The sequence below is a fragment of the Papio anubis genome, chromosome 19 (genome assembly GCF_008728515.1).
Source record: "Papio anubis isolate 15944 chromosome 19, Panubis1.0, whole genome shotgun sequence".
NCBI classification, from domain to species: domain Eukaryota; kingdom Metazoa; phylum Chordata; class Mammalia; order Primates; family Cercopithecidae; genus Papio; species Papio anubis.
Window position 1 is genome coordinate 71,275,512 of NC_044994.1, and position 19,123 is coordinate 71,294,634.

Genomic DNA, 19,123 nt, shown 5'->3' on the forward strand with positions numbered 1-19,123 from the left:
ATAGGGAGGAGGCGGCAGAGAGAAGTGGTTGCAACTACATAGCAACCTCAGGAGGGACCCTGTGCGAGGGGTGCCCTGGGTCTGGAGGTGTCCGTGTGAGGGACCCTGTGCGAGGGGTGCCCTGGGTCTGGAGGTGTCCGTGTGAGGGACCCTGTGTGAGGGGTGCCCTGGGTCTGGAGGTGTCCGCGTGAGGGACCCTGTGCGAGGGGCCCTGGGTCTGGAGGTGTCCTTATGGATCCTGGTGGTGAGGTTCACACTACACTTATCTAAGATGTTACCAATGGGAGAACTGGGTAAAGATCGCAGAAAATCTCTGTGCTATTCCTGACAACTGCATATGAGTCTACAATGATCTCAACATAGAAAGGTAAACATTTTTAAAAATCATTCTTCTCCCTGTAAGCATTTGTGACTTATAAAACATGCTGCTGTGCTCTGAGATAAATACTCAGTCTCCGCAATCATCTTACTTGGTTGCCAAATCACTTTGTTGGTTTTTGTGGAGTACGTTTTGGTGTTTTTGAAACTGTGACCTCTAACCCAGAGGTCTCTTTGTAGCCGTGTGGTAGAAGTCTCTCAGGCCCGTTGCACTCTGCTTTTGGTCTTGCAGGTATGCCACCATCTACACCATGTTCCCAGTGTTCTCCTTAGTGCTGGACCAGGACGTGAAGCCAGAGATGGCGATGCTCTACCCGGAGCTGTACAAGGACCTCACCAAGGTATGGGCCTCAGGCAGGCTGTCTGCCTCGAGACTGGCACTCACGCCTGGCATTTTACACAGGTGAGAAACAGGCCAGTCAGGAGGCATTTCCAAGCATTTTGTGAAAAACGATTCTCTGTCCTTCAAGACGTTTTTCATGTCTCCTAATTATTTTTGGCATTTTCTCTTTGAGTTAAACTTCAAAAGGGGAAAAACATCTCAGGGAAAAAAATTTCTCAAATGTTTGCAGCAAAGCTCTAATATCGTACGTAAAATTAGAATTGTAAAAGATGCTCTCACCATTTGTGGAACTTTCATGAAGTGAGCTCACCAAATGCCAGAGAAGAGCTCGCTTCGTAATTTCTGTAGAAAGGCTCCCGGACAGTGTCACTGCACCTGCTGCAGAAGTAGCATTCCAAAGCTGGGGAACCCGTGGGCTTCACGTTTCCTGTGTATTTCTAAGTCTGCCGATAGTTGTGGATTTCACAATTATATCTGAAAAGTGACTGACAGCATGCGTCTATCCCTGGGGTCCATAGACTGTTTTTGCAGTGATGCCACCAAGAAAAAAATCCACCCCAGGAAACTTCAGTTACCTGAAACTCTGCAAAAGATGCATTTATTTGGCTTAAAACTGTGCTCTGTTAGGATTAAAGGAGGTTTGAATTTATCATATTCTTACAACAGCATATTTTATAGCATAGAACGTGTAAGGATGCGGGGTAGAAGAGAGGCTCAGCTCTGCAGACACAAATCATGGTAACTCTGGTATTTTCCACAAAGCTAGCTTTTTTGAGCCAACATTGAGAACAAAATCCACTAACCTGCAATTAAATTTAGATTTACAATTGATAAATGACAGGTGTCTGAAATTATCAACTCAGATTTTTAAAGCAGTAGCTGTATGGTAAAGAAAGAATTAGATTAGGCATTAAAGAAAGTTAATGACTACCTAACAAACAGATTCTAGTCCAACTAACCACTAATTAACCAACTACCTTCTTACCTAGCTAACCACAAACTGAGAAACTAGACTCCCGTCTATCTAACTAGTAACTAACAAATGATACTCTATCTAATAACAACTAACCACTAACAAACTAGACTCTTATCCAGCTAACCACTGACTGACGAACTAGACTCTAGTCCAGCTATAACCACTCATTAGCCAGAGAGGTGCTGGGGAAGTCATGTTAACTTTTTGATTTCTTGATGTTATTGTAAGGGGCTAATGAAATAAAGACTTTAAAGTTTCTTGAAAAAAAAAATTCTCATTACTGTTTTAATCAAGACAAATAAAGCTAGTTCACCAGTATCACATGAAATATAAATATCAAGCATTATTATCATGATGGTGATATCATCATGGCGACTGGGAAACCTCATCCCAGGTCACATCTACAACTCGAAGGAAGACTGGTTAAGTGTCTTAAACAGATGAAACCATTGTGATGAAGTCCAGCAGAGTAGGGAGCAAAGATCCAAAAACTTCGGGAAGCTAGTATGAATAATGATCATTTTAGTAGCATACGCATTTCCTCATTCCCAGAGACTCCAAAAATGTTTACCTAAATGCTGCCTTACAAACGTACGGAAACAAGCCTTTCATGTAAGAACGTTAAACTTTGATGCTCTACCCTCAAACCTAGGAAACCAGCACCCAAGCAGGGCGAAGGTCACTAGGGGTCTCGTAGCCCCAGCCGGTGCTCCTAGATCACTGTGCTGGGAGAAGCTTGTCATAGGACTGTCATGCCACAGCCATCTTGACCGCCTGTTGGAGTGAGGCACTAACACGTTTTTACTGTTTTCAAGGATTGAGATTGTACCCACCGGTCTCTTTGTGGATATCTAAATCACTCTAGAAACAAGATGCTCATAAGGCCACAGGTGCGGAGCAGCTAATTATCCCTAACTGTGGCCATGGAATCAGTACGTTCTGTGTTACTCACTGGTGCCATTGAACCCTGTTCACTTCTGATTGAGTTGGATCTCATTAAGGGCATTAAATTTCCATTTTTGTTAAGGTGATCAACAATTTAGACTGTTTTAGTGTCCTAAAGTCAGATCACCATCCCTACATTTTCTTTTTTTTTTTTTTTGGTCAAGAATTCAGTCACTCATTTTCTCTAGGCTTCTTTTCTTCAACATCTTATCTGCATTGTAACTTTTTTTTTTTTTTTTTGGAGACGGAGTCTCGCTCTGTTGCCCAGTAACTTTTTTTTTAATTGACTACACTTCAAATCCTTTGAAAAGAAAATAGCACTAAAGTACTGAGCCACTAAAGTTAATTTAGTTGTTTTTTCTTATTGAAGCTAAAGAATTATTTTGAAGCTCTCTGTTACTTCTGAACAGTTCACCAAGGTGGCACAGACTGCAGCACTCTGCGTTGTTGTCTGATGACCAGGGCAACTGGAGACTGGATGTGCCGACGTAGTCTATCCAAGCTGGTCAGTGTCAGTGGACACCGAGTCCCCAGTCCATCGGCTCAAGCTCCTGTGATGTAAGACAACATAGCCCTGCTCTCAACAAGCCTGTGTTCTAGTCAGGCTAAGAAAGCAGTTAATCCGTGGCATAGAGCAACAGCGTAAAGGGCTGCAGGCTGAGATGTGAGTGGCTGACCAGCGAGTGCCAGTCCTGTCAGTTCTGAGTCACATATCTCAGGTCACGGTAAATTTATAAAATACCTTCAGAGGCAAGGCGTGCATTCCCTGCACACAGGAAAAGACTCAACTGGAAAGAAAATCTCCTCTTTTTCATGTGTATTTGATAACCAGTCTTTTTAATCTAAAAGTACAAATAAGGCACGCATTATAAATCTCATTTACTGTCCTAATGAGTTAGCCAACCTCGAGTATAAACATTTGTCCCCTGCTGTGTCTCGATGGCCTGAGCCACACATGGACACAGTATCTATTCAGTAAGTATTTGATAAATGAATGAGGTAGTGAATGAATCAGTTAAACCAAGAGTCAGGATTTCCTTTGCTTTCCTAAAACTATGTAGCTTTTATTCTTTACAGAAAATGGTATATTTGCAACAATATTTTGTTGTTCTTTTGAAGCTCAAATTTTGCTTTGAATTATTAAACTTTACTCAAGATGAGTTCAGGGACTTAATTTTCTGGATGCCAATAAGACAGGAAGCTGACCTACTCATCTCTCCCCTAACTCTGCACATGTCTTCATTCATTCTGAATGGTGCGTGACCACTTAGAGAAGCTACTTAACTCCAAGATCCAGGCATCAGGACTAGTAAGGTGACCCTGGTTAACTGAGCCAGCCCACGTGGTCCCCAAAATATCTCAGATTGTGGCTGTGAATTTTGTTACCAATTCATAATCTTACATTACCAGCTAACTCCAAAGACATTTGATTTGTAGTTGTGCTAATTGTAAAGATATCAAGTAGGTAATATCATACAGTTCTTCATAAAATCTTTGAAACCATTAGGTATTGAACCATTCGGACCCCTTCACTATTTTTTATTTTCTGTAGAATACTCTCAAATGGTTTTATCTTTTGAAATGTATATTCATATAGTTATATACTTTTCAAAATAATAGTGAATAAGGCAATAAAAGGAAATTTAAAACATTGAGATTAGAAAGGAGGAAATAAAAATATCTGTGTTTGTAGATACTATAATTTTCTATGTAGAATCCACACACATACAACCTCCTATACTAGTAAACTTCATAAAGTTTCAGGATACAAGGAATAATTTTTCAAAATCATTTCTGATTCTGTATATTAGCAATGAATAATTAGGGTGTGAAAAAATGTGTAAATATAATAATACATTTAAGCATTTATAATAATACAAGAACATGAAACACTGAAGTGTGCCGCTAACAAAATACACGCAAGATCTGTGCGCTGGAAACCAACAACACTGAGGAAAGAAACTGTAAAAGGCATAAACAGATGTTCCTGGATTGAGGTGTAAACAGATGTTCCCGGATTGAGCAGTGTAAACAGACAATCCCGGATTGAGAGACGTGAACAGACGATCCCGGATTGAGAGACGTGAACAGACGATCCCGGATTGAGAGGCGTGAACAGACGATCCCCGGAGTGAGAGGCGTCAACAGACGATCCCGAGGAGAGGCGTGAACAGACGATCCCGGAGGAGAGGCGGAACAGACGATCCCAGGAGGAGAGAGGCGTGAACAGATATTCATGCATTGAGAGGCATGAACAGATGATCCTAGAGTGAGAGGCGTGAACAGATGTTCCCGGAGTGAGAGGCGTGAACAGATGTTCCCGGAGTGAGAGGTGGTGAACAGATGTTCCGGAGGAGAGGCGTGAATGATGATCCTGAGTGAGAGGCGGACAGATGTTCCCGGAGTGAGAGGTGTGAACAGATGTTCATGCATTGAGAAGCATAAACAGATATTCCCGGGTTGAGAGGCATAAACAGATGTTCCCGGATTGAGAGGCGTGAACAGATGTTCCTGGAGTGAGAGGTGTGAACAGATGTTCATGCATTGAGAAGCATAAACAGATATTCCCGGAGTGAGAGGTGTGAACAGATGTTCCCGGAGTGAGAGGCGTGAACAGATGTTCCTGGAGTGAGGGCTTCAGTGTTGTTGCACATTGACAAGCTCACTCTAGAATTTATACAGAAAGGCAAGGGAACTCGAATTGCCAAAATAATTTAGAAAAAGAACAGAGTTGGAAAACACACTACCTGATTCCAAGACTTACTGTAAAACAGTAATCAATTAGACAATGTGTTATTGGCAAAAGGACAAACAAAAGATCAATGGAACAGAAAAGAGACCCCAGAAATACACTCACATCTGTCAGATGATCTTTGGCAAACGTGAGAGGAAATCAGATGGAGAAGAGTTGTGTCTGCAGCTGTTGGGACAACTGGCTGCCCATGAGCAACAGACCTGCAGCCTCCACCTCACACCTCATGTGAAAATGCACCCAAAGTGGACCCTTGACCTACATGTAAAGCTATAAACCTTTCAGAAGAAAATACACACCAAATATGCATGACCTTCGGTTAGGCAAAGAGTTTTCAGACATGAGATCAAAATCATGATCCTTAAAGGGAAAAAAATAATAAATTAGACTTTACCATAATTTAAAAGTTTTTGCCAGGTGTAGTGACTTATCGTGCCTGTAATACCATCACTTTGGGAGGCTAAGGCGAGAGGAAAACTTGAGCCCAGAAGTTCAATACCAGTCTGGGCAATATAGTAAGACCATGTCTCTACAAAAAACAGAAAAAATTAGCTGAGCATGGTGGTTGCTGTGTGCCTGTAGTCCCAGCTACTCGGGCTAAGGTGGGAGGATTGCTTGAGCCAAGGAGGTGGAGGCTGCAGTGATCTGTGATTGAGCCACTGCACTCCAGCCTGGGTGACAGAGTGAGACCCTGTCTCCAAAAAAAAAAAAAAAAAAGAAAAAGTTTTTCTCTGTGAATGATACTGTTAAGGAAATGAAAAAACAAGCCACAGCCTGGAAGAAAATATTTGCACGTCACACTTTTGATAAAGGAGTTGTTTCTATAGTATATAAGAAATCCCCAAAATTCAACGAGAAAACAACCCAATTTTTTTTTTTTTTGAGACGGAGTCTCGCTCTGTCACCCAGGCTGGAGTGCAGTGGCCGGATCTCAGCTCACTGCAAGCTCCGCCTCCCGGGTTCACGCCATTCTCCTGCCTCAGCCTCCCGAGTAGCTGGGACTACAGGTGCCTGCGACCTCGCCCGGCTAAGTTTTTGTATTTTTAGTAGAGACGAGGTTTCACTGTGTTAGCCAGGATGGTCTCGATCTCCTGACCTCGTGATCCGCCCGTCTCGGCCTCCCAAAGTGCTGGGATTACAGGCTTGAGCCACCGCGCCCGGCCAACAACCCAATTTTTAAAGCAGACAGGAGGTATTACTGGACACCACCTCAGAGATGATCCTCAGATGGCAAGGAAGCCTGTGAAGATGCTCAGTGTCACTTTCATCAGGGAACTGCAAGTTGAAGCCACAGTGAGTTGCTGCGTACCCCCCAGTGCTAGAGCAGCCGAAACACCGGCAACATGAAAGGCTGGGAGGACCCAGAGCAACAGAGACTCCCCTTCACTGTGGGAGTGAAGGAAGGATGGCACAGCCTCTTTGGAAGACAGTTTGGGCATTTCTTACAAAGGTAAACATATATTTACCCCATGACCCAGTAGTCCATTCCTAGGTATTTCTCCAAGAGAAATGAAAACAGATTCATACTAAATCCTATATATGAATGTTCACAGCAGCACTGTCATCATTGCCAAAAACTGGAAACAGCCCTATGCCCTTCAGCCAGTGGATGGAGGACATCTCTGTGGACGGGGACAGCCCGTGCGTGATGGAGGACATCTCCGTGGACAGGGACAGCCCGTGCGTGATGGAAGGACATCCTAGTGGACATGGACAGTCTGTGTGTCATGCCACCAGGCAGTGGGATTATGCTGAGCAGTGAGAGGGTTACTGCTGACTCACACGACATGTTGGATCATACATTTTGCATTTTGCTGCACAACAGAAGCCAGACTGGAAAGTTGGTATGGTTCTTTTTACTTGACACCTGGGAGGTGCAGAACTGTAGAGAAGAGACCCGTCAGTGGTTGCTAAAGGTTTGAGTGTAGAGGGTGACCAGAGAGGCAGCCCAAGGGGGTGTGGGTGCGGGAGCTGCTCTGTGTGGCGTGGTGGTGGGGGACACCTGACCGTGCCCCTGTCAGAGCCCACTGGACGGTACCAGCATGGAGCCCACGGGAGGAGGAGTGCAGACAGCGGCCCATGAACCACAGAACCACGCTGTGGGCTGGGAAGAAAGGGGCTCTTTTCAGTGGCTTAGGAAAAGCTTTTGCCTCTGGTTCGCTGTAAGGCTGAAGACAAAAAGAACTGCACTTGTAATCCCAGCACTTTGGGAGGCCAAGACGGGCGGATCACGAGGTCAGGAGATCGAGACCATCCTGGCTAACCTGGTGAAACCCCGTCTCTACTAAAAAATACAAAAAACTAGCTGGGTGAGGTGGCGGGCGCCTGTAGTCCCAGCTACTCAGGAGGCTGAGGCAGGAGAATGGCAGGAACCTGGGAGGCACAGCTTGCAGTGAGCTGAGATCCGGCCACTGCACTCCAGCCTGGGTGACAGAGCGAGACTCCGTCTCAAAAAAAAAAAAAAAAAAAGAACTGCAAACCATGGGCTACGTTTGGCATTTGCTTCTCACAGGAACCAATAAGCCCATGCCTGGTAGCTAATGAGAAGCAGATTTCTCCCTGTTAGTGACAAAGTTAGAAATACAGGGCTGGATTGAAGCCTAGATCAGTTTGGGCTTGTGGTTTCTGTGAGATAAATAAATAGATGAAGAAATAAACATGGACATGTGTGAGCATGGCTTAGTAAAGACACACACAGTCCTAGGCCGTACGTCGAGCAGCTGGAATCGAACCCCGGCGGCAATGAGCATGCTGAGAGTGCAGATCGTGCGGACGAGGCCCTGTGCTGTCCCCCACCGTGCAGAGCCCTAGAGAAGGGGTTAATTCCAGGGCTGAGGCAAGGAAAATACAAGATGAGCCTGGAACTTCTTGGGGAACAAAAAAGTAAGGAACTGCTGAACAAGAATCAGTGCAGCTGGTGCAGGAGACAGGTCCGACGGCGTCAGAGACTGAGCCTCCCAGGGCCCAGCACCTAACGCCCTGCACAGCAGCCCAGACAGCAGCATGACTAGATGGTACCCAGAGAGCACATAGATACCTCCACCTCCACCATGTATACGCAGAGAAAGCACCGCCTCAACCAGAGGATTCCAGTTATAAATGTGAAGGAACCAGGGCAGTCGGAGGCCCCGCGGAGGCACCAGGGCAGCAGCCACTGTCACGAGGTCTTCCAAGGAACGCAGAACCCCGGGGTCACAGTTCCCATCACCAGGGGTGAGAGAGGCCACACCTCCTGCTGTGGAGCCCTGCGGGGAACACGCATCCCCTCAACAAATCCTCCCCAGTAGTGTCATCGCTAGAAGACATCGGACAAATCCAAAACAAGGGCATTCCACAAAGACATGTCCAGAGCTTTGAGGAGCAGCCAGGTCATTAAAGACGGGGAGACAGAGGCACTGGCCAGATCACAGAGCCCAGGAGACATGACGGCCAGGGCAGTGCAGGGGCCCTGGGCAGGAAAATTGTGTTCAAGAAAAACCAGGACCTCCACACTGTTTCTCTGCCAAGGTGTGTGTCTGTGTCTTCGTGGAGTGTTGCCCCAGGTGAGCTGGACGGCGCCGTGGCCCCGGGTGAGCTGGACGGCGCCGTGGTCCCGGGTGAGCTGGATGGCGCCGTGGTCCTGGGTGAGCTGGATAGCGCCGTGGGGCTGTCTGCACTGCTTCTGCAGCTTCCCTGCAAGTCTAAAGTGATCTCAAGGCAAAATGATTGGCCAGATGCGGTGGCTCACGCCTGTAATCCCAGCACTTTGGGAGCCCAAGACGGGCGGATCACGAGGTCAGGAGATCCAGACCATCCTGGCTAACACAGTGAAACCCCATCTCTACTAAAAAATACAAAAAACTAGCCAGGCGAGGTGGCGGCGCCTGTAGTCCCAGCTACTCGGGAGGCTGAGGCAGGAGAATGGCGTGAACCCGGGAGGCGGAGCTTGCAGTGAGCCGAGATCACGCCACTGCACTCCAGCCTGGGCGACAGAGCGAGACTCCGTCTCAAAAAACAAAACAAAACAAAACAGAGTCAGAGCCATGAAAGTCTTCAATTTTCCTAGGAGAGATGAACAGAATTGGACACGGCATCATGTGCCTGTGGTCCCAGCTGCCTGGACTGGAGGATCACTTGAGCCTGGAAGGTGGAGGCTGCGGTGAACTGTGATCGCACCACTGCACTCCATCCCTCAGCAATACATCAGGACCCTGTCTCTACAAAATCAGAATTGTGTTTGCAAAGCTGCAGTCTTATCCTTCAAAGTATGGAGTTTATAACCAGCCCGTGTCTGCGCCTGGCCCTAGCCCAGTTGCGACCAGTCCGCGGCAGCAAGCCCATTTAGGTGCACACTGTCTGCTTGGCGGCTCCCGTTTAACCTGTCCAGCAACTTTCTGTCCAGTAATATTTGAAGTTCATTTTGTATTCTGTGATTTGTATTTAATGAAATTGAGCTTATCCACGTAAGAATGAAGGAATGAGACCTTGAAGAAATCAGTCACCATAATTTCAGACCATTAATAGAAGAAAGAAAAGCGACAGTGGAGTGAGCCTGGCAAGCAGAGGAGCTGCTGGGACGTTGCTTACCCGCCCCTTTGCTGCAGGACCTTCGCACCCTCAGGAGCAGGGCAGGCCGGGCGCTGAGTGGCAGGAAACCCGCTCTTCCTCTCCAGCCTCCCTTCCTGCCAAGGCCAGAGACACGTGCAGAGCCCCAGTTAATTGGGGCTTCTCTCCCCCGCGCCACCATGTGCACCGTCATTCCCTCTCTGTAGGGTTTGTTCTTGATACACTTTGGCTGCATCTTTTTCTCCTCTTGTATCTGCCTATAGGATCTTTCTACTCCACACTCCCAAACTTCCCTCCAATAATTACAATTATGGGAACAGGCAAAATTTTTTATTGTTGTTGTTCTACTAAGAATCAGATTGGGAGGCCGAGGCAGGCAGATCACGAGGTCAGGAGATGGAGACCATCCTGGCTAACACAGTGAAACCCCATCTCTGCTAAAAATACAAAAAATAAGCTGGGCGTGGTGGCGGGCGCCTGTAGTCCCGCTACTCAGGAGGCTGAGGCAGGAGAATGGCATGAACCCAGGAGGTGGGGCTTGCAGTGAGCTGAGATTGCGCCACTGCACTCCAGCCTGGGTGACAAAGTGAGACTCCATCTCAAAAAAAAAAAAAAAGAATCAGAGAAAGTATATTGTGGAGGTAGGCTGGGAGAATAAATTGTAATAGTGAGAACAGTGGTTACAGACTCAGGACAGGAGCCCTGGCATTTTGGAGGGGCTGGTCTCATCCCACAGTGCCGATCCACGCAGAGGGACCCCATCTCATGTCATGCGCGCATCAGCGTGCTCCATGCACCGCCGCCCTGAGCCTTCCAAACGAATAATTGTGCACATATGACTTTAAGGTGGGTTAATCTTTCCTTAAAATTTGCTTGATTTGACTGGGCACAGTGGCTCACGCTTGTAATCCCAGCACTTTAGGAGGCCAAGGCAGACAGATCACCTGAGGTCAGGAGTTCGAGGCCATCCTGGCCAACATGACAAAACCCCGTCTCTACTAAAAGTACAACAATTAGCTGGGCGTGGTGGTGCACACCTGTAATCGCAGCCACTAGGGAGGCTGAGGCAGGAGAATCGCTTGAACCTGGGAGGCGGAGGTTGCAGTAAGCTGAGATTGCGCCACTGCACTCCAGCCTGGGCGACAGAATGAGACTCCGTCTCAAAAAAAAAAAAAAAAAAAAATTTGCTTGATTTTATTTTTTATGTTTTTTGGTACAATAGAAATATACTTTCTGAATCCGTAATATTTAATTGGTAAATATAACAGTAGCATTCAGTGAATATTTACTATGCTGCTGGCATTGTGCATATTTTATTTCATGGCTCATTTTATTTCATGCACATGAGCCACATGCCACTATTACTTCTATTTCACAGAGGAGGGAACTGAGGCACAGAGATTAAGTCCTGAGCCCGAGGATGCAGCAGGAAGGCGTGTGCTAGGCAGGACTCCACTCCAGGTATTCCACACATACGGGGGCATCAGTCAGAGTAGCAGACGGTTTCCTCTTCCTAAACCAAATGAAGTGGTACCTGGCCCAGGAAGAGCAACTTTGTCCGTCACATGAAACCCTTAGTGAATGAATTGCTTCTTTGAGTAACGTGTCTGTACCATCAAATATAACAGGATTTTGTTCTCAGCTACAGTCTGGGAGCCATTAATAGGAGATGTACGCACGTTTTTCTCAAACTATCTATTTTATTGATGGTTTTTGTACCCGTTCTGTTGTGTTTGCTTTTATTAATCTATAATGTTGTCTGCTTCGATACGGAACAGCCCACGGGTGCGGGTCTGAGGTGTGGCTCCCTGCTGGCAGCTCCTAACAAGAGACACCGCACAAACGTCGCTTTATCTTTCCATGTAGACGCCTATCGTTGTCCCACATGAATAAAACTGAATACACTGCAGCAAATCAGGCCACAAAATAGCCTTTTCTTTCTTATGTCAAAATAAATTTCCTTTTACAGTTTTTGATTAAAATGAGCCAGGTACTTAATTACAGATGAATTTCATGAGCAAAGACCAAACACCTACCATTACCCAGGGAGAGAAATGTCCTCGGGAAATATGTACCGCGAGAACTTATTTAGAGTATATAAACGGTTCAACTTAAAAGTTTCTTGCTTTTTAAAAATCAGTGGTGCTTGGCTGGGCATGGTGGCTCACGCCTGTAATCCCAGCATTTTGGGAGGCCGAGGTGGGCAGATCACCAGGTCAGGAGATCGAGACCATCCTGGCTAACACTGTGAAACCCCGTCTCTACTAAAAATGCAAAAAATTAGCCGAGTCTGGCGGCACCTGTAGTCCCAGCTACTCGGGAGGCTGAGGCAGGAGAATGGCGTGAACCCAGGAGGCGGAGCTTGCAGTGAGCGGAGATCGCGCCACTGCACTCCAGCCTGGGCAACAGAGCCAAACTCCATCTCAAAAAACAAACAAACAAACAAAAAACAGCGGTAGTGCTTTTTAATCACAGTGAGTTTGAATCTTCCTTTTCATATTCACGTGTAGTAAGGGCTCAGGCTCTGTCAGCATCTTCACACACGAACCCTGGCAACCTAGGAAAACACTTAATACGTTACCACACTTGTCTTTTATATTTAAACTACAACTAGAATGATAGTTAGTAAATCTGCCACTAGTGGGCTCCTGCAGGAATATAGCCACAGTTCCAGCATCCGCGCCTCTGTTCTCTGATGGCTCATGCCTGTGTAAAGGTCTTCAGCAGACTCTGCACGCCTCTGTTCTCTGATGGCTCATGCCTGTGTAAAGGTCTTCAGCAGACTCAGGCAGGTGCAGGTTCAGATGGGCCCTGAGCACAGCCTGTCACCATCCTCCATCTTCCCTGCTGTCTTCTGTGTCCCCTGAGCTTCCGTGAGGGTTTGTCTTTCCTCTGTGGCTCTTTAAACCACTTCCTGTCCTTCGGAGAATCTCCCCTGTGGGTGGGGAAGCTCTAAATCAGGGTAGGACTTTGGGCTCTGATCGGCAGACTACACTTAGCGCCCCCAGCCTCCAGTGAGAACCTAAGGAAATCAGGAAACTTCTCAAGTTTCGTTGTCTGTAAATGGAAACACGTCTGCCCTGCGTAACTGAGAAAATAGATGCGAAGGTGTCAAGTAAACGAAGTCCTCGCATCAAGACAGGGCCTCGCGACACGCGTCACTGTTGACAGCTTCTTAGCACCAACAAGTCAGGGCGGTTGTTAATGACTCAGCCTCTCTTCTTGGACTGTGAATTAATCTTCAGGGGTGCGGCGGGACAAGCAACCCTGTGGGCCAGAGCTCCCGTCCGGCCCCCTCATCACCTGCCTTCAACTTCGCAGAGTGAAGAGCCTGGCACAAGGACCCATTCCATCCACGTGGGGTTATGGATGTGACACGTTCTCCAACAAGGGTTTGAGGGTTAATTTTTTACTTCAGTTGGGATGTGCCATCCTTACTGAAGAGCTGTTAACCTTTTGTATCTTTTGATCTGAAAAAACTAAACAGTAAATACAGAAGTATTTGTTCACAATAAGGGTAAATGTTTTTATTACCAAGAGCCTTTGCCCCCTGGTTCATTGAAATGTTTGCTTGTATACATCACTCCTGGCTTATTAGAACTATGGCTTAAACATCGAACAAGACGGCAGGTCAAACAGAAGAGAACTTGAACCTCTAACCTCAGGCACCAGTGGACACATGTGGGGCCCAGGCAGCTTCTTCAGGATTCGGGTGCCAGGAAAAGGCACCCTGAAATGCTGGTAGACCAGGTGGCTGGGGTGGCATGGATGGGGCTTGTGGACCCGGGGTCTGTGAGTCAAGCAGGTGGTTCCGCGCATTAACGACACTCTTCCACTGTTTCCCTAGGGAAGATCCTTGTCCTTCAAAACCTTCCTCATCTGGGTTTTAATCAGTATTTACCAAGGTAAGACGGGATCCTTAGTTTACTGGACTAAAGAATTTTTTTATTTTGGTCTTCTTTTAGCAATACTGTTTTTACTTGCAGATTAAATTCCAACAGCTTAAGATGTCACCAGCAGTTAAATACTGCCTTCCGTTTGTCCTGTCAATCGATATTCCAGCAACATGGGCCCTTTTGTGTTTTAACTGATGCATGTCACCCAAAAACTGACTTAGTTTTTAATTAAATGTTAATCCAGAAAGATTTTAACAAGCGCTTACACATTGTATACCCTGCACAATGGCTTTCTTTCATAGAGTGATGAAAAGACTGAGGAATCTTGAGTTCTGTAAGGAGAAGCCATTAGCTGCTCTTTGTTTAGTGTTCATCTAAATGGGAGATTGTTGAAAGCATAACTAACAGATCAGATCTATTAGTTACATGCAACACGTAACTATTTACACTAATTGAAGTAGAGGTAGTAGAGGTGTGGCTTTGCATCCAGAGATGAGAACGTTTGTCAGCCTCTATTTGCCATTTCTAACTGATCTAGCTGGGATCCCATCTTACTTTGTCCGTAATCTCGTGTCCATAATCCAGAGTTTAAGTGATTTGTTCATCAGCATGAAGCATCGGCATGACAATTATCTGCGTTTTTTTTTGTTTTTTTTTTTTTTTTTTTTTACAGAGTCTCGCTCTGTTGCCCAGGCTGGAGTGCAGTGGCGTGGTCTCAGTTCACTGCAACCTCCGTCTGCTGGGTTCAAGCGATTCTCCTGCCTCGGCCTCTTGAGTAGCTGGGATTACAGGTGTGCGCCATCACGCCTGGCTAATTTTTTTGTATCTTTAGTAGAGATGGGGTTTCAGCATGTTGGCCAGGCTGGTCTCAAACTTCCAACCTCGTGATCCGCCCTCCTCGGCCTCCCAAAGTGCGGGGATGACAGATGTGAGCCATTGCACCCAGCCTATCTGCTACGTTTAAGGGTCTTCAGTGAGGCTGCTGGTTCCAGGCTGTTTCCTCTAGCTGCTTACACCCTGCTCGTGTGCGTGGAAAAAGCTCCTTCTGTTTTTCAGGTGGCATCCTCATGTACGGGGCCCTAGTGCTCTTCGAGTCTGAGTTCGTCCATGTGGTGGCCATCTCCTTCACCGCACTGATCCTGACCGAGCTGCTGATGGTGGCACTGACCGTCCGCACATGGCACTGGCTGATGGTGGTGGCCGAGTTTCTCAGCCTGGGCTGCTACGTGTCCTCACTCGCTTTTCTCAATGAATATTTTGGTAAGTTGCCTTGGAATTGTTTTCTGAATCATTGTCTATTCATGATTTTGAAGCATTTTCTTATTGTTACTTCTGAATACGTTGTCTTAAGTTGTGGATCATGGTAAAACCCGTATCAGAAAGTGCCTGCTCTTACCGTCCCTGCACTACAGATGAAGGTGCGGTGCCCTGTTGGTCACTGGCTGGCTGGTCCCCTGACAGGAGGCGCTGAGCCCCGTCCGTTACTGGCTGGCTGGTCCCCTGACAGGAGGCGCTGAGCCCTGTTGGTCACTGGCTGGTCCCCTGACATGAGCAGCACAGCCACTCGGGAGCAGCTGGGACTCAGATCTGTGGGAAGCGAACACGGAGCCAGACTCAGGCCTGCGGGAAGTGAACACAGAGCTGGACTCGGACCTGCGGGAAGCGAACACGGAGCCGGACTCAGGCCTGCGGGAAGCGAACACGGAGCCGGACTCAGGCCTGCGGGAAGCGAACACGGAGCCGGACTCGGACCTGCGGGAAGCGAACACGGAGCCGGACTCGGGCCTGCGGGAAGCGAACACGGAGCCGCCTGTGCACCTGTCCCCATCTCAGTGCCTGAGTGTTCGTGCAGTGGTGAACCTCTATGGAGGAAAATGTGAAATATTCCTGTTCTTACATAAAAGAACTCTCAGAAAATACCCGTGGCTTCTAAGAAATGGCTATTTTCTAATTATAATGTCCTAGTTATTTTTCTTTTGAAAATCGGCTTTTAGAATATTTTCCTGTATGATCATGAATTAACATACTCAGGGACACATGAACACGCTAAGTGCCACAGTGAGCTCACACAATGACCAAGGCACGCGTCACAGGCGTGGGCAGGACTCACCACCGCTTTGAGCCTCAGCTTTTGCATCTGCAAACTGGAGATGGTATCACTTCCCGTTAGGAACGGGTGTGAAGATCAGTAGTAACGTGCTTACGTACATGTGAACGAATGTGCGGAGCTCCTTTCGCACCTGCAGAACATGGCCAGCCCTCCAGCACGTGCACCTTCTGTGGTGAGCTCCTCAGACCTGAGTAGGTCTCTGTCTCCTCGGGAATGCCAAGGTGTGTGCTTCTCAGACACAGGAAACTTAACTGTTGGGTTTCGGTGATGTGTAAACAGTTGTAACAGGCAGGGAAATGAGAGGTTAAAACCACATTGAAAACGCATCTTGCACCTGCCATTTTATTGCTTTTAATGTGTTTCTTATTCGTTTGCTAACCCCTTGAAATACCCAGTATCTCCTTTAATCTGTCCTTTATTTTCTTTATTCCTGTTTTGGAACAGGTATAGGCAGAGTGTCTTTTGGAGCTTTCTTAGGTAGGTAAAGTTATCATTTCTTTCAAAAGTGTAGAAATTTAGCCAAACAATATTGATAAAGATACTTAACTAATCCGAAAAATAAACCATCCTCTAATTCAGTGTTCCTCACAAACTCTCTGATGTCACGTAAGCTGGTGGCCATGTGCTTACTTGGCTCGTCGTGGGCTGAGTGCTGCTGGCTTGCCTGTTGGGGACTTGGTGGCCCTGAGTGAAGGGAAGGGGCCAGGCACCCTGCCATCTGCTGAGGATTGCACGAGTCCCTAAAACATGTTTGCCTTTTCAGTTGTAGGGGCTGAGCTCCTGGAAAACACTTCCAGGGTCTTCAGAAAATGAGTACACACAAACGTAGGACTTCCCCTTCAAACAGAGATCTGGCGCTTCCCTCTGTCATTTATTTTACAAAGGCCTCTAACTCTGCTCCATAGATCTTTTTATCCCATCCGGCAACAGTCTAAAGGGATTTCCACTATATGTAGATTCGAAGTATGTAAATATCCAGTTTCTCACCTCCTCTTCTTGTGAGGAATGTAAGTGGCCTAGTCATTAGCAGCACAGCTCGGCCATGGTAAGTACGTGGTTCTTCTGTGGAGATGCTGGGAGGGTGATAGGCGAGAACATTCTCTGGGTGGGCCGGGCTCAGAGCCTCTAAGAGCAGACCGGTCTGAGCATTTGTGTGGCAGATGGAACTGCCGGCTGCCCTCTGATGCCCCCAGCCCCTCATAAAGTCAACTCTACCTTAAAAAAACAAAAACCAAAACCAAAACGGCTAGCCTAGATCGTCCAAACCACTCCCACAGGTTAGGTGAGTTGGTGTCTGTTCCAGTGCTTCAGTGCCTTTACAAATTCTGCCACAGAGCATTGTCTACCCATTTAGTGGTATTTGGTGACATTAGTCATCTGCAACCCTTTTTTTTTTTTTTTTTTGAGACAAAGTCTCACTCTTGTTACCCAGGCTGGAGTGCAGTGGTGCGATCTTGGCTCACTGCAACTTCCACCTCCTGAGTTCAAGTGATTCTCCTGCCTCAGCCTCCTGAGTAGCTGGGATTACAGGCGTCCGCCACCACACCAGGATAATTTTTGTATATTTAGTAGAGACAAGGTTTCCCCATGTTGGCCAGGCTGGTCTCAAACTCCTGACCTCAGGTGATCCACCCGCCTCAGCGTACCAAAGTTCTAGGATTACAGGCGTGAGCCACCGTAGCTGGCCTGCAAACTTTTTTTTTTTGAGATGTAGTCTCACTCTGTCCCCAGGCTGGAGTGCAGTGGTGTGATCTCAGCTCACTGCAACCTCCGCCTCCTGGGTTCAAGCGATTCTCCTGCCTCCACCTCCCCGGTGGCTGGGATTACAGGTGCCCACCACCACGCCCGGCTAATGTTTTGTTGTCTTTTTTGTAGAGATGAGGTTTTCCCATGTTGGCCAGGCTGGTCTCGAACTCCTGACCTCAAGTGATCCGTCTGCCTTGGCCTCCCAAAAGTGCTGCGATTACAGCCACTGTGCCTGGCCTACAATCTCTTTATAATGCTTTGGTTTGTTTTTTCCATTAAAAGAAGAATGAATTATGCCCGGTATGTAGGTTAAACAATTCTGCAGTCAGGAAAACCTGAGATTTGGAGCTGGGCTCCTGTAAACATACGGTGATAGTTCCGTGGCAAGCTGAGACCGCCCGGTGGCCTGGCCGGGTCTGTGGCTGTGGCCATGAGGGCCCAGGGCTTCCTGTCGGCTCTTACCTTTTTTTCTGTTTCCTGCCAACAGATGTTGCCTTTATCACCACCGTGGCCTTCCTGTGGAAAGTGTCGGCGATCACCGTGGTCAGCTGCCTCCCGCTGTATGTCCTCAAGTACCTGAGGCGCAAGCTGTCTCCGCCAAGCTACTGCAAGCTGGCCTCCTAAGGGGTTGTGCACCCCCAGCGGGCTGGTCCCAGCACCTTCTGCCCTTTCCAGTGAACACAGGGTTTGCCATTGCTACCAAGCGAGCACCACGAGAAAGGGAGGGTATGCCAGGCGAGCCCAGGGCACAGATGCCAGGATGGCCTCTCCCTCTCAGTGCGAGGCTTCACCCCTGCCAGGCGAGCCCAGGGCACAGATGCCAGGACGGCCTCTCCCTCTCAGTGTGGGGCTTCACCCCTGCTTTTCTTTCTTCTTTTGTGTTTGTCAAAATCCTATTTCCATATTGAAGCAGCTTGAGTTTCTACTGAAAATGAGCCCGAATTATTTTACTGTTACTGTAAAGGGTTTATCTTACTCTGGCATTCTAAGAATTAGAATGAAAGTTTAATTTCTGCAATTCCCTAACATTCACATTCTTTCTTTGATGTTATAATACACAGTCATTCCTACTCAAATGTAATAAAATTGAGGCTCCACGGAGGCCCGTGTCCACACCAGCTGCAGCTCCTGCTCAGACAGACGGCCTGCCCTTTGCTGAAGACACCTCGCTTTATACTCGCATTTCGCTTTTCAGTAAAAACACTCGAGTCACTGAGTTCTCACATAAAGAGCTGTTCTCCTCACACGTTCTGAAGGCAAGTCGTACAAACAGTGGTGTTTCCGAACACAATTCCATTGCAGCCACCAGCGTAAATCATTGCCCAGAGACTTTGCTGCTAGCACGCGTGTCCTTCCCATCCTTTTTATATTTCGCAAAATCACACTCGAACGCCATTTCTATAGGTAGAAATCAGCTGTCCTGTAAAACTCA

At 47.2% G+C, this 19,123-nt stretch overlaps 1 protein-coding gene across 15 annotated transcripts in view; it reads left to right on the top strand.

The window, feature by feature from the left end:
• ATP9B (ATPase phospholipid transporting 9B (putative)) overlaps positions 1 to 18,904 on the top strand; it is a 287,191-nt gene extending 268,287 nt beyond the window's left edge. For 7 of the 15 annotated variants that reach the window (XM_021930228.2, XM_017951871.3, XM_017951873.3 and 4 more), the window contains 5 exons: positions 611 to 719; positions 13,787 to 13,844; positions 14,892 to 15,095; positions 16,390 to 16,422; positions 18,179 to 18,904. In XM_021930228.2, the coding sequence (XP_021785920.2) occupies positions 611 to 719; positions 13,787 to 13,844; positions 14,892 to 15,095; positions 16,390 to 16,422; positions 18,179 to 18,315 (541 nt within the window). In that variant the 3' untranslated portion in view covers positions 18,316 to 18,904. Of the gene's footprint in view, positions 1 to 610; positions 782 to 13,786; positions 13,845 to 14,891; positions 15,096 to 15,186; positions 16,167 to 16,389; positions 16,423 to 18,178 lie in introns of those variants that run through there. The other 8 variants (XM_009192938.3, XM_009192941.4, XR_002518773.2 and 5 more) reach the window with 7 other exon arrangements.
• Positions 18,905 to 19,123: the final 219 nt, after the last annotated feature.